A 14,624-nucleotide genomic window follows, 5' to 3' on the forward strand; every position below is an offset into this window, starting at 1 on the left:
ACACACACACACACACACACACACACACACACACACACACACACACACACACACACACACACACACACACACACACACACACACACACACACACACACACACACACACACACACACACACACACACACACACACACACACACACACACACACACACACACACACACACACACACACACAGCTGTCAGCCAGCCGCACAGCTGGCTGTGCCCGCGAATACCTGGCACGCATGTACTGAGTGTGTGTATTTCGCGGGTTGAGTGATGTAAAATGACAACGGTATCCCGTGGAGGAATTCTGAAATGTTTTACCGTTACATCACAAAAACGCACAGCAGAACCAGACCCTGGAGCGCCGGCCTCTTTATTTACTTACTCCTCTTCATCCCCTATGGGTAATAAGGCTGAGATGAGAACCCCCATCATATTTAGTCCTTAGCAATATGCTGCGCTTCTCCCCATGTATGGATGGGTACCGAGCCCCGGTCCTAAACGGGCTCCGCCCGGGCCGGAATTATTAAAGACAGTGGTAACGTTAAGCTCCGACGTTATCTGACTTTTTATCGGTACTGGAGACATTTAAAAAAAATATATGTCATATATGTCATATTGCTACATAAACCTTATATCGCAGTTTTAGTTTATCCAACTCCGTTTCTAATATGCAATAAGACTACAACATGCGTCTATGATGTATTTTCGAGCTTTCCAATCCAGACGAGATCTCTCTCTCCCGTCTGTGTGCGAGGGGGCGGGGCAGTTTGTAAAGGTCTCCTGAGTGTTGGATTTTTTTGTTAATTGGATGGGACTTGATTTGATTCAATATTAAAGTAATTTTCTCGTTTGTGTGTTTGTTTAAATATATTTGGCCTTTGTTCATGTGATTGACTGATTTACTCAAATAAAAAGGTTGATGAATTATCATCTAATGATTTTTATGACGTCACTTTGAATGATTTTAACTAATGATAATGTAGAAAAACTCATATTTTAAATTCGGGACGTTCCACATTAATTTCGGGACGGCTTAGATTGTATTTCGGGACGGTTCCGGGAGGATGGTGAAAAAAGTTAGTCGAGAGCCCTGGACTTATTTTACCGGAAGTGACGTGAACTATGCGTTTGGTGTCGAGGATAAATTGACTGATTTGATTGATTAACTACTATGGAATTTATTCAACTACATTGTACCATTATTATGTTAGGCAGGGCTGCCAACACTCACACATTGAGCGTGAGAGTCACGCAATTAACGCATATCTCACGCACTCACGCCACACTTGCCTTTCCTCACGCTAAGTTTTTGTCCCAAAAAAATGTATATAAAAATAAAGTGAAGGAACAGCAAACCGAGCGGTCTACGAAATGAGACGGTCTTCTGGCTTAGTTCAGTAAAGTTGGAACGATATTGGAAGATTCTGATTTCACGGATCAAAAACTCATGAAAACTTTATTCAGACACAAATGACGTCTCCTAAGTACCGTGGTAAGGTTGACAACGAACTACAATCACATTTTGATTTAAAAAAAAGCCAATACGCGCCGTCCTCCGAGCTGGGCACATTACATTGGTCTCTATCCGAAGCCGGAGAAGAAACGAGTGCTTTGCTCAGAGACCGTCTGCAAAGTGCAACTCCAAAAAAAGAGAATACAATAATATTCAATCACTATTATACAGCTTATTAATACCAAACTCACCACACACATCAATAGTCTCCTGGTGGTCATACTACAGCAGAGAGTTTGGAAGAATATGCTTTTGAATAATTTTGGGGAATATTTATAATGTAAAATCTTCAATAAATATGGTATCATCTTAAATAACTTTACTATTATACAGTATATTTCTACCAAACTCATTATTTGCATTGTTGTTTTTAGCATCTGGTTAGCTTAACGGATATTAAAAGCTGTTTCTAAAACAATGAGAGGGAGAGCTCTGTCCTGTCAGACTGAGAGATAACTATAGCTCAGTGAGGTAAGGGACTCTGTTTAGATACTTTAGTCTAGTTATCTCAGTGGGTCTCATACGTTTTGGTCACCATTTATGAGAATAAATGAAAAATAGTTATGAAATACTATATGACAGTGAAACAAGAATACAGTTTAAAAAGGTGAGTGATTTGTAAAATATCCATAAAGAAAAAGAAAATCTGTTTACCAAAAATTCATTTTGCTCTCAAATTGCACCAGGTTGATGCATTTAACTTCAATATTTAAAAAAAAAACATCTTCCCGGGGGAGCATGCCCCCGGACCCCCCTAGAGGAGATGAGGACCCCCCCCACTTATAAAATAGTACTTGATTGTAAGAGTTGCGGGTACACTGTGTATGTGCGTATTCCACTGTAGCGCCCGGTACATTAATGGGAAACCCTGTACATGTTCAATACATTTGTAACACTGTACACATGAACGTTTCTTTTTTCGGTTCACCAAAAAAAAATCTCACTCCAAGCTGAACTCAAATGTTGGCAGCCCTGTGTTAGGACTCATAGCCTACATTGTTCTATAAAGAGTGCATTCTGTAGATATGCTTTTTGATTTATTTTATCATGGCTACACTTAGTAAAGTTTTGGTTTTGAAAATTATCTGTCATTGTCCTTCATGTCCTTGCCATGCAATTGTAGACAGAATCCATTTGACACGCTTTAGAATTAACAACCATAAACTTCTTATATAATATGGTCGATACACAAATACTCCTGTAAATGACAGGTTGTGCAAACATTGCCATGAGATTGAGGATGAAAATAATTTCCTCCTAGAATGTAAACGTTATTATAAAACTTTTGATAAAGTCAATTCAATCTTTAATCCAGAACTTCCTAACCAAATAAAATGTCTTTAGTTGATATGTCCATTAATAACAATAATAATAATAATTGTAAAGTATATAATGCTAAGAAGAAAGGGCTGTACCCGTCAAATTTACCCACCTTTCATTTATTGGTTCAACCAAAGAGGTGCGTTTCACATCCTTCATGGCAACCAGTGCTGTTCTCAATACAGCTTTTTCTAACACCACAGTGTCGAATTCCCTGTGTAAACATATGCAATCCAAGTATTCTGTGAACAGTTTATTTTCAAGCTCATGACAACATATGTTCATAAGAGGATTGTCCATGGCTACACACCGATCGCAAGTACACCATTCCTGTACTGGTCTCCCTACTCGCCCCACGAAATCAATTGCACGAGTAAAGGGATCGTCTCCAGCAAGATCACCGTGCTGTTCATCCTCATCGTCACTGTCCCTGGATTCCTGACGGTTCTGGCCACTTGGCTCGAACCTGTATGGCTGAATTACCCCATCCAATCTCTCCACATTGCTCAAAACTTCCTTCCTCGGCTGACGAGTCCGAACTCAAATACTCCGCCATGTTTTCGGCGAATGAGCTGTCGTGTTTACAAAGTGAACGCATAGATGACGTCACGACCTAGTTTTTCGGATCATGTGATTACTGAAAATGGCCAAAATAGCCAAAATGGCAGCTGCCTGGCGGAATATACAGGTTTAAAAAAAAAAAAGAGCTATAAAATCATTATTTACCGGGGAATATCGCTGATTTCTTCAGGGTATGGTTTAAACATAATGTTTCACTAAATACTGAAGTTTTTATTTACTATCTAATGACTGGAGCCTTCCTTTAAAGTAAAAAAATATATATATTTTTTTTATTTTGTTTGGGTACCTGGCTGGCGCCCCCTAGCAGCCGCCGCTATTTGTATATAGGGGAAACTCTGTCTTTGGTGTCAGCTTGGTGTGTCCGGGCCTTTAGTCAAGAAAAATCTCCTGGTGAATTTTTTCCCTCAATCTGACAACATGTACCCCTCCCTCATCAACCTTGAAGTTTAGCCTCAGTTGCAGCACCGTGCTGCTGGTGTGGCAGCCCGGGTTGATGAGGGAGGGGTACATGTTGTCAGATAGAGCAGGGCTCGACAGTAACGGTTCCCAGGTTGCCATTGGCAACCATTCAGAAAAAATGTCATCCACTTCTTGGCCTTTGGTTGCCATCAGTGGCAACCAGTTTTTAACATAAAGAAACAAGGACAGCAAACAGCTAAATGTGCACCCCAAAATAGATAAATGTTAATTATTTGTTGTATTAAGAGTGATATTTAATTATTGTTGTGACCAGTCGGAACCTGATACTTAAGTTGCACGTGCATTGGTGTGATTACGGAGCCAGAAAGTGATGCACGTTTACTCGTGTGCGCTGTGCGCCGTGTGTTTGTTTTACAAAAAATGGCGAAGCAAATTAAGTTGTTTGACTGTGCGGTAAAATGTTCGGCCAACCCGTCAACATCTCAAACGAATGTTCAAAGTGATTCAACTGATAAAGTGCAAGGGGAATCCGAACAAAAAGCAAAGAGGAATGTTGTCCATTCACTTCCGGTAAAAGTTCCTTCAAAATAAGAGTCCCGATCTTATTACTACCAAAATGAAAGTGCAAAACGAAACTTTACCATAGGAAAATATTGGCATACAAATATAATCACTTCTATAAAAAGGTAACACATTTTAAATATAGTTAGACATATTAAAAAGGTAATTTACAGCATTAATAATTAATATCTAATTCTTAACTGTGAATGGTTTTCATTTATTTAACATTAGAAATGTATTAGTCTGGCCAATGACAGAACCACAATCCAAGACTTCGATGCTGAAGGGCCAGTGGAGCTATGGTGGGGGTCAGCACAAAGGTCAAGAAAACCCACATTTGAAAGGAAGACAATGGATGACCAAGGAACTAGTGAATTGCTCAATTCCTTTTTGGGGGATCTGTGAAGAACATGACAACAGCTGCACTACTGGTGTTTTGTATACCAGCAATTGAGGGTGGACAAGTTTCCTACCACTTTAGTTTCAAATAATTGTGTTAATTATTTATTGTAAAGCATTTGAACATTATTTTGTGTCACATGTTCATTATTAAGTTGATGTATAACTGTATAGTATCTTAATTATTTAAAATATAAGGTGACTAAAAATGGCAACCGTATTTTCAGTTTTGGCAACCAAAAGCTGATGCCTGGTTGCCAGCCTGGCAACCACTTTTAAAAGTTAGCGTTGAGCCCTGTAGAGGGGAAAAAAATTCAACATCTTGACTAATGGAATAGGGGTTGGAGCTTAGACTTTTCGACGTTCAATTTTAAGGACCACCCTACTGAGGCTAAACTTCAAGGTTGATGAGGGAGGGGTAAATGCTGTTGGAATTTGGAATAAAACTCACCAGGAGAGTTTTCTTGACTATCATACCGAATTCCGGAGGTTGGAGCTTCAAATAAATGAATTTGAAAATGTACATGGCGCTAAGGACCACCCTAATGTGGATACGTTTTCATAATCTGGAAGTCGTTTGACTTTACAATTAAATCCCAGAATTAATTTAGAAAAAAGGCATAGTCTTCAACAAGTTCAACTTCATATCCTCGCCAGGCTATTCCCAAAGATTACAAGAACATTTATACATTACAGTACTAAACAAAATGAAGCTGAAACAAGAAAATGTAATGCCTGTTATCTCAAATGGGTAAATTGCTTTTCTGTTAATTGAGTTATTGTGTCGACTCTTGGCACAATGAATTGAGGGAGATACATTAGCCCATAGTTTCACTGCAGTCATCTATCTAAAATTTTACTAATCCTTGCGCTACATGAAACGCAAACTGTAAAGCACAAAAGGCACTTTTAGTTGCTACATTATTTGACTTCCACTGCTTTATTCCTGGGACTTGTTAACTATAAAGGAATAATATACCTTTGAGCATCCTCCAACTTTGAAAGAAATCTGTTGTCCCTCTAAAGGTGACATGCTTTGCTTAATCAACATAAGGCTAATATATGATCATTGTAATGTATGTGATGATCAAACTATCATTGGTTGTGCTGAGGTTAATATATTTTGATGGCGTATCATAGTTGTTTTAGGTTAAAGTGAATACAATAGTCTCATTTTTGCAGTGTGAAAGACCTGTGAACTCCTGCATCTTATAAAGCAATATACTAACAGTCCATTATTTGGGGAGAGTCGTGACACAACCTAGAAAGGGTGTTAAACAGCTTAGACACATTCATCTAACTTACAGCCAGAGCTGACTCAGTACTTACAGACACATACTTCCCAAGCAAAAGGGTTAACCTTGCACAGGTGGCGGGCTCGCATCGCTATTGGTACAGTGACGATATTTCAGAACCCCCAACATACACAACATAAGTTTGTTGAAAACAAACATATCAATTAAATATGGCCTTTGCTGCAGTTATGACCAAAGTGTTAAGCGTTACTTACTACAGGGTCTTTCACAATATCAATGAGGGAGATGATGTTAGGACCTCCACGTAGGTTCTCCAAAATCTTGATCTCACGCTTGATTTTCTTTTTCTTCACAGGCTAAAAGGGAAAAGGGGAGGCAGAGTTAGGCAGATTGAATTAAAGCATGTGATCATAAATCAGAGCTTCTTCCTGTAAGGATTTACCTTGAGTATCTTCACCACCACCTTCTCATTGTTGGTGATGTTGATTGCTTCAAAGACTTCGCTGTACTTGCCACGTCCGAGCTTACGCACTAATTGAAAGTCATCCTGATTCCTGTGAAAAAAAAAAAAAAAAAAACATTAGCTGGATTGAAGAGTTGTCGAGCCGCATACTGCAAAAGTTGTTTAATGTCTGCAAGGTTATTACCCCCATTCCACCACATGGGACTCATAGTCCCAGTACTCCCTTGGCCGGTGAGTGTTGACCTCGGTGTACACTCGGGCCCGACTCGGCACGGGTCCTGACATGTCCGACAGCTTGGAAGAGATGGTCGAGAACTCTCACTGCAGCGGAAGACTGTTGGAGTACAGGGAGGATGGGTGGGAGGGAGGGAGGAAGAGGAGGGAAAGTAGGGGGTGAAGGGGTTGATCCCTACAGGGCAAAGGGTTTGGGGGGGGCTTTGCCTGAGGACGGGGGAAGGGGCCACCAGGGGCACGGTGGGATAGCTGAAAACGAGGGTGAGCGAGGAAATGATGGATTAGAACATTCTAATGTTTCTATTTGACAGATAAAGGTGTCAGCAGTGTCTCAACAGAGAATCCACAAATAATAACACCAGTGCATGACGGCCATAAACACACAAACAATAAATCATTCTACTTGTCATCTGAATTTCTTGGGTTTCAATAGGGTTGCAGCAGGTATGTTATATGCTGTAGTCAGGTGATTTAAATGTATCAATGAAAGGAAGAAGTGTAGGCTACATGATAAGAAGGGAATACAGTTTGAATAAAAGTAATAAAGTACAGTGTAACACTGTACTTTATTACTTTTTAATGTAATACTTTGTTACTGTACGATATCAATAACAATAATCCACAGCTCCTCTCTCTGCTCCAGAGGATAACAAAAATTTGGGGCACCCCCCCGGGGGGGGGTACCCAGGCAGCACCCTGCCAAGGCAGTAAACCTAGGGGAAACACTGTGGTGGCTGAGTTAATCGCCATGGCAAAAAAGGCCCACACTATCGATAAAATACCATTATCCAACAATACAATAAAACGTTGCATCGATGACATGTCAGTAGATATAGAAACTGTACTAACTGAAAAAATACAGAGAATTGGCAAATTTGCTCTGCAAGTTGATGATTCAACAGACATAAGTGGCCACTGTCAACTCATTGCCAACGTGAGATATGTTGACGGAGAATCCATTGAGGAGAACTTTTTTTTTGTTGCAAAGAATTACACACACATGCAACCGGAGAGGAAATGTACAAGACCACAGCTGACAGAACAGGGTTTACACTGGGGGATGTGCCAAACCATTTGCACCGACAGGGCTGCCTCAATGCGCACAAAACTCAGCCACATTGCCTGTGACTATCCGAGCTGCAGCTCTGCCCGATATTATTTGTTGTATTTCATTTTACACGTTTTTTCAGGGATGGCCTACAAGAGATTTTTTTTTCAGTTTGATTTAAAAAAGAAATCTTTGCACATTAATGACAGCCAAGTGGTGCTGTTTTTATTTTATTATTTTTATTCTTGAACAACTGATTTGTTCACATAGGCCTAGACTACTTGGTAATCTCATTTATTTGTATTGTGTTAATAAAGAAAATATGTATTTAAATTTTGCCTTGGTCTGGTTTGTTTTGAAAAAAACAGAAAAAAACAGAAAAATATCGAGGTTTAAATCGAAAATTGTCCATTAGTTAGAAATAAATAGAGATTTTATTTTTAAGCCAAATCGCCCAGCCCTAACTGCATGTTACACAGAGAAGCCCTCGTCTCAAAAGCTATGCCACCAGACCTCACTGCAGTATTAGAACAAGCTGTGAAAATAGTGAACTACATCAAGTCCCGTCCGCTGAAGTCGCGGTTGTTCAGCACATTGTGCAATGAGATGGGGGCTGAGCATCGTGGCCTTTTAATGCACACGGAGGTCCGCTGGCTGTCACGGGGCAAGGTGCTGTCCCGTGTCTACGAGCTCCGCAACGAACTTGTTGCATTTGCAAATGAGCACGACAAAAAACAAATGGATGACGAATCGTGGTGGGTTAAGCTTGCATATCTGGCAGATATTTTTAGCAACCTCAATGACCTCAACATCAGAATGCAAGGGAAGAATGAGAATATCCTGACAGCCACAGACAAACTCAATGGTTTCCGATCCAAGTTAAGACTGTGGCAAAATAAAGTCGCCAAGAAAAACATTGAAATGTTTCCGCTGACATCCAGTGACCCAGCGCACAAGAAAGCATTTTTTCTACAAGTTATAGCTACTCACCTGGGAGTGCTGGAGGAGAGGTTCGAGTCATATTTCCCTCCTATGAATGAAGACTTCGATTGGCTCCGGGATCCGTTTAATCCTCTCTCATTAATATCAGCCACTAGTTTAAACAGCAGAGCTCAGGATTAACTCGCAGAGCTATCTATGGACCGCTCCCTGAAACTGAAGCACGGGGAACTACGTCTGGATATATTTTGGCTGCTTGTGGGACACGAGTATCCATCCCTCTCAGAGTGTGCCATCAAGGTGCTTTTACAGTTTCCAACCTCCTACTTGGGCGAGCTGGCGGTTTCCTCACTCGCATATGTCAAAAACAAGACCTGCACCCGGCTGACAGTGGAGCAGGACCTCCGCGTTGCGCTGTCACCCCCACGCATCAAGAGACTCTGCTCACAAAAGCAGGCACAAGTGTCACACTAGCACCGTGTAACGGTCTGAGAAACATTTAAGTTTGGATGTTAATTTGTGTGCCTTTTTTCTAAATTTATGATTTATGATTTTGTCAATCACAGGGTATATGCAGGAATCCTGAAGTCACATGTAAGACCTTTTAAGACCTTTTTTAAGACCCTTTCCATACATTTTAAGACCTCATCGCCACTTTGAGTTTTAACCGGTTACATTGGCGACACACTTTACCTCACATTGACTATATACAGTATTGATCGTCCTTCCTCCTTATATTCCAACCATTTGGAAGCAAACTTGCATTTCCCCGTAAACGGACCTTTGCGCGCTATCAAGAAGTGAGCGTGCGATGTCCTGTTCAGATGACGTCAAATCCAACAGGATGTAATAAATAAACTACCGTAATTTTCGGACTATAAGCCGCGCCTTTTTTGCAATTTTTCGACGCTGCGGCTTATATAACGGTGCGGCTAATCTATGGATTTTTACAGCTAACGGCCACTAGGGGACCTCCTAAATCTATGGATTTTACAGGTTACAGTCCACCACCTTTAACTCTATGGGCTCTATGGCCGGTCCGCGCCCCCCACCTTTAAGCGGCGGGCTCCAGCAGGAAAAGCTGGAGGCCGGAAAAGAGTGAGACAGGTAGCGCGCAAAAGTAAAAGTGGAACCAAGAGTGGTACGAGAGACAGAACGAGAGCAAGACAGACAGACATTACGAGAGCGAGACAGTTTGTCCCCGTACCACTGGTTGAAAACCGCTGCTGTTGATCACTGCCGGTACGTGCGCTGGGAGCGCACCATTTAAGTTTGAAAGTTGAAAAGTTTGTGTCTGAAACGCTATGTGATACAGTACAGTTTACACAGCACAGTACATGTTCTGTAGCTACTATTGCACTAAATGGTAACACTTGAATACGTTATGCAAATATGCAACTTGTTTGTTGAAATGTTAATAAATGGGAGCTTCCTCAAACAGCCATCTCTTTCCCGACAATCCCCTCTGTGCACGAACCCTTACATATGGTAATTAAACATTAAAACACCTGCGGCTTATAGTCCAGTGCGGCTTATATATGTACACATCGTTCAATTTAGCTGCTGCGGCTTATATTTAGGTGCGCCTTATAGTCCAAAAATTACGGTACACAGAATCCCACTACACACCTACGCAATGATTACATTCAGGCACACTGTAGAATACAACCTCTTTGGACAATTTATATACTTATTGAAAACAAGCTACAAAATGTAATACCTTGGAAAATGCCCTTGAATACTTTTTAATAGCCTTAATTTTCACTAAATTGATTTATCAACTTTTAATACTTTTTAAGACCCCGCGGACACCCTGAATCAAAATCAAGTATTATCTGGATAGCGAAATGCAGAATGTTTCATATTTGGGATTTGGTTGATGAGTCACATGACCACAGTTAGGGCATTGTTTCATCCCTCCAATTCTATTAAGTTATTATTTCATTTAAGTGATCATAGGCCTACCTCTTTTGAAATCCAAATGTAAAATAATAACTCAGAAAATGATATGTATTCGTGTTTTTACACAGGTAGGCCTACTATTTTCAGCCAAAACAAAAAGAGCCTACTTAGTAGGCCTGTTTATAATATTGACTTCATCATAGAGTGTTGACGTTCTTGTTATTATGAGGGAACACATTATTTGTTTGATCAAATCTTCCATTCAATTAAATACACCAATTTATTGTGTATTTATTGTTTTTAGTTTAAGCTCTGAAGTGGTTTTTAAATCTAAGAAAAGTTGGTGTGCCTTGGGGTCGAGAAATATTTTCAGGGGTGCCTTGGTAAAATAAAATAAAAAGAAGGTTGGGAACCACTGCCCTAGGGGGCTCCGTAGTATCCCGAGTTGATGTTCATTGGAAGGTTAGAAGGAGCATCAGTCCAACAGGCGGATGGTTGCAGCATACAGGCATTGTGCCAGGCGTTTGCTGTGAGGAGGACCTGGGCCTGAGGCTAGCCTTCACCTGGGTCATGTGCCTGGGTTGTGTCTTGAGCTGGACAATATACCGATATTGAATCGGTATTGTGATTAGATATCATGTCAGATTTTGGATCCAATTTGCGCAATGTGTATCGTCTAGGTCTATTGCGTAGTAGCTACTGTAACGTTACACATTTACAGTCAACTCAAACCCTACCGTTAGCTAGTTTTTTATATTTAATCTATTGTCTTCTAATACAGCATTGGCTCATGTAGGTATTTTGCTAATGAATACACCGGTAAAAGACAGATTTATGGCAGAGATGTATTTTTTCCTCAAGTGACAAACGAGAAGGTTTTACCCGTGATAGGTTAAGTTAATAAAGCAGTAGAATATATGGAATCATATGAAATAACTGCTTTAAAAAGACAAGCTGAATGAATTCCTTTTCCGGATTCAATCCTCATTCGGCATTCATCTAATGATGCGAGCGTTAGAGAAACCATCGCTAGATTCAATTAAATTTTAACTTTTACAAAAGCCCCCTCGTCTTGCATCGAGTGTCACAATGATGAATGATTAATTTAGCCTTATTCAAACAGTTTGGCTAAGGTTAAATCAAACGTAATCGTTTCAGTTATTGATTCAGAATTATGCAACATTCGAACAACAACTGTAACGGTACATTCATACCTAACGCTGGGTGTGTGCCAATGTTTTCATACAGTGGTGGAACTATATTTATTTGACAGTGAATAACGTTACAGCAGGGCTACAACCGGCTGTGTTAGCTTTGCTGTGAGCAGAAGGTGTTGGCAACTTGTCGGCTCTGGGCGGGCCCAAGCTGCTAGCCGCTAACATTAGCATGGCTAACGTGCTCCCCTGCTAGCTTCCAGAGAGAACTGGAGTATACGTTATCTACAGTAGAGGAACATGGAGTGGATATTTACCCCCTTTATCAATCCGATGACTGAAAGGCTTCCCAGTTAGCTGATGTTGTTTAAGCCAAAGGTCCTCGCCTCCCTCCGACTCCGGTGTGTCTGCAAGTGTGTGATTTCTGCTGTATCAGAGACAATATTGCTGACTGCCGCCGCCACCTACGTCCTCGAGTAATGCAACGGAGGCCGTGGAGGGACAAGCTACAGGAGGAGTAACTGTCAAAACAGCAGCAACTGTCATGTTTATTTTCAGAAACCCCCAACACACTTTTTTGTTCAAAGGTTGAAATATTCTTTAATAATCAGGTTAATCACAAACTGTTTCACATCCGAAGATCGGCCCAAAGGCCCACAATAATCATTTAACAATTAGATAGATAGATAGTTAGATAGATACAGTAGATAGATAGATACTTTATTCATCCCAAATTGGGAAATTATTTTTGTTACAGCAGCAATGTGTTCAGGCATTCAAATATTGAAAAGGTGGAATACAGTAGAAAACACATAAATCCCATAGTACACAGAATATAAAATATTCTGGGTGATTTAGAATGTTCTATAAAAGACCAATATACTACAGCAACATACATGTAGATATTCAGTATCCAATAATGTATTTATTGACTTTTATTTATTGTGAGATATAAGAGGTGTATGAGTATTCTACAAAGCCTACTCCGACGGCACATCAGCAGGGCAGAAACCTCAACCAGATGTTAAATACAATAATTTTATTCAAGTGTAGTTTTTAATTCAGGTATTATAAAATGGCTATAATTCATACGTTGTATACATCCTATGTGGATGAAAATGCACATCAAAACTAACTAAATGATAAAGGTCCCATGATGTCATGGCCATTTCCACTGATCATAATTCCATTGTTGAGGTCTACTAGAATAGATGTATATTGTTCAATATTCCAAACTCACATTGGTTTCTCATACAGCATCTCTGTATAGTATGTGTATTCACTCTCTGTCCTAAACGGCTTGTTGGAGCTCCTGGGGAAAACCCTGGGGATTTTATGCGAGCAATATATATATATATATATATATAAACTCCCCAAACAGGCGAAAACCTACCAGTTTCACCCACTGTCTCTGCCACCTCCCTCCATGCCTGGTTACTCCGGTTTGTATCCCAGTAAATAGTTCTGGTCGTAAAGAACCGGGTGATTTGCTACCGTAATTTGAACTGCGGTCTGGCTCTCCCAGTTTGCACGCGGTTTGATTGGCTAGCGCTTGAACTGTCAGATTTGCATAAAGGGGATTTGATTGGCTGACGCTGGCTACTCCGGCGTCTCCGGCTTCAGAAGTTGAACATTGTTCAACTTTTGCAGCCTGAAACGCCAGGAAAGCTCCGCTCTGCTACCCACAATTCAGTTCGGCGAAAAGCGAGGCAACGTGACGTCACCCCATTCAAAGTGAATGGGCAGACGCGCTGGAAACCGTTTTTGAAGCTGTCGAAGCTGTAGTGTGGAAGGGCCGTAAGCGTCCAGGAGCGAAGCTTGGTCAGGGTCCCGTGGGCGTGCAGTTGGGACGCGCCGAGGCTCCTTCAGCTTCATAAACGGACACAAAGAGCTTTCCACTGATTGCAATGTATTTCCATCGGCGGCGGTATTTGACGCTCAGGGAAGCACCGCATCCATTTATGTTGGCAGCTCTTAAAGGAAATGTGAGCGTCCATTCCCATTGGATAACGGAGAATTGTACTCCCGGAAGTAAGTATTCTCCTTACTGTCGATTGATTTGACAGTGATATCTCCACTACTCATCAACTCACAAAACACCAGATTACCTTTGTTAATTAAACAACATTGATAGGTTTAAATTGTGTACAATGCTTTTGTGTTTTTCCCCTTCAATTCTGAGAAACAACTTATTTTCTCTGAAATGTGGAGCGCCAAAGAGACTACCCACAATCCCCAGCCATTGTTGTGACGACGCCTGTCCGCTTTGCGACAAACCCTGTGATAAATCTTCAAGCTCTGGGATTGGATGTTGGAGTGGCAGTGCGCCAAGGTTACGCCGAGCGCCAAGTTCTTTGAAATGGAACAAAACCACGACAGACTATTCAAAACTGGACTTGAACGCCCCCGAGAACTACACATGCTGGCTATTGTGTTTCACAACATGTTCTCTCTATGGCACGTCTCTACTGGGGATTGTAGTTTTAAAAGACGTTTTCGTTTTCCCCAAAATTAAAAGTTTACAGTATTAAACTGTGTATACATCTGGAGGTTTAGGCGATAGGAAACAAATTGGTGTGTACAAATGTAAAAAATGTAAGTACTACATGGGTCAAAATCGCTTGTATCCATAATGGGCAGCATTAATATATACCCTCAGCTCATTGTTACTTTGTCACACTAAAATTCAGAGGTTAACCTGGTATTTTTACTCCACTACATTTATTTTAGTTACTTTGCAGATTCTCATTAATGATGTGAAATATAAACAACCCTTAAAGCAGACTTTACTTACACCTGAGTAAAATTCAGGGAAAGGGGATTGTCAAGTGCCAACAATCA

The 14,624-nt window shown here is 40.7% G+C and overlaps 1 protein-coding gene across 3 annotated transcripts; it reads right to left on the minus strand.

Moving 5' to 3' along the window:
- Positions 1–158: 158 nt before the first annotated feature.
- Positions 159–12,314, minus strand: csnk2a4 (casein kinase 2, alpha 4 polypeptide). Of its 3 annotated transcripts, XR_013808342.1 has the most exons (5): positions 12,101–12,314; positions 6,691–6,989; positions 6,486–6,597; positions 3,136–6,399; positions 159–3,039 (listed from the first exon to the last, which is right to left on the minus strand). XR_013808342.1 is itself a non-coding variant. In XM_079682235.1 (4 exons), the coding sequence occupies exons 2-4, from the start codon at positions 6,789–6,791 to the stop codon at positions 6,283–6,285; spliced, it is 330 nt and encodes a 109-aa protein (XP_079538361.1). In that variant the 5' UTR covers positions 6,792–6,840; positions 12,101–12,295; the 3' UTR covers positions 6,245–6,282. The 3 variants fall into 3 exon arrangements, 2 of the variants coding, with proteins under 2 accessions (XP_079538361.1, XP_079538360.1); XM_079682235.1 differs by lacking the exon at positions 159–3,039 and having other exon boundaries at positions 6,245–6,399; positions 6,691–6,840; positions 12,101–12,295; XM_079682234.1 differs by lacking the exon at positions 159–3,039 and having other exon boundaries at positions 6,245–6,399; positions 12,101–12,295.
- Between the last annotated feature and the right edge of the window lie 2,310 nt (positions 12,315–14,624).

Source organism: Notothenia rossii, assembly GCF_949606895.1.
Source record: "Notothenia rossii genome assembly, chromosome: 5".
NCBI classification, from domain to species: Eukaryota; Metazoa; Chordata; class Actinopteri; order Perciformes; family Nototheniidae; genus Notothenia; species Notothenia rossii.

Coding starts and splice junctions, on each gene's coding strand:
- csnk2a4 (XM_079682235.1), bottom strand. CDS start 6,791: ATGTCAGGACCCGTGCCGAGTCGGGCCCGAGTGTACACCGAGGTCAAC. Junction 6,598..6,690: donor TCCCATGTGGTGGAATGGGG/GTAATAACCTTG, acceptor TTTTTTTCACAG/GAATCAGGATGACTTTCAAT. Junction 6,400..6,485: donor TGGTGGTGAAGATACTCAAG/GTAAATCCTTAC, acceptor TTTCCCTTTTAG/CCTGTGAAGAAAAAGAAAAT.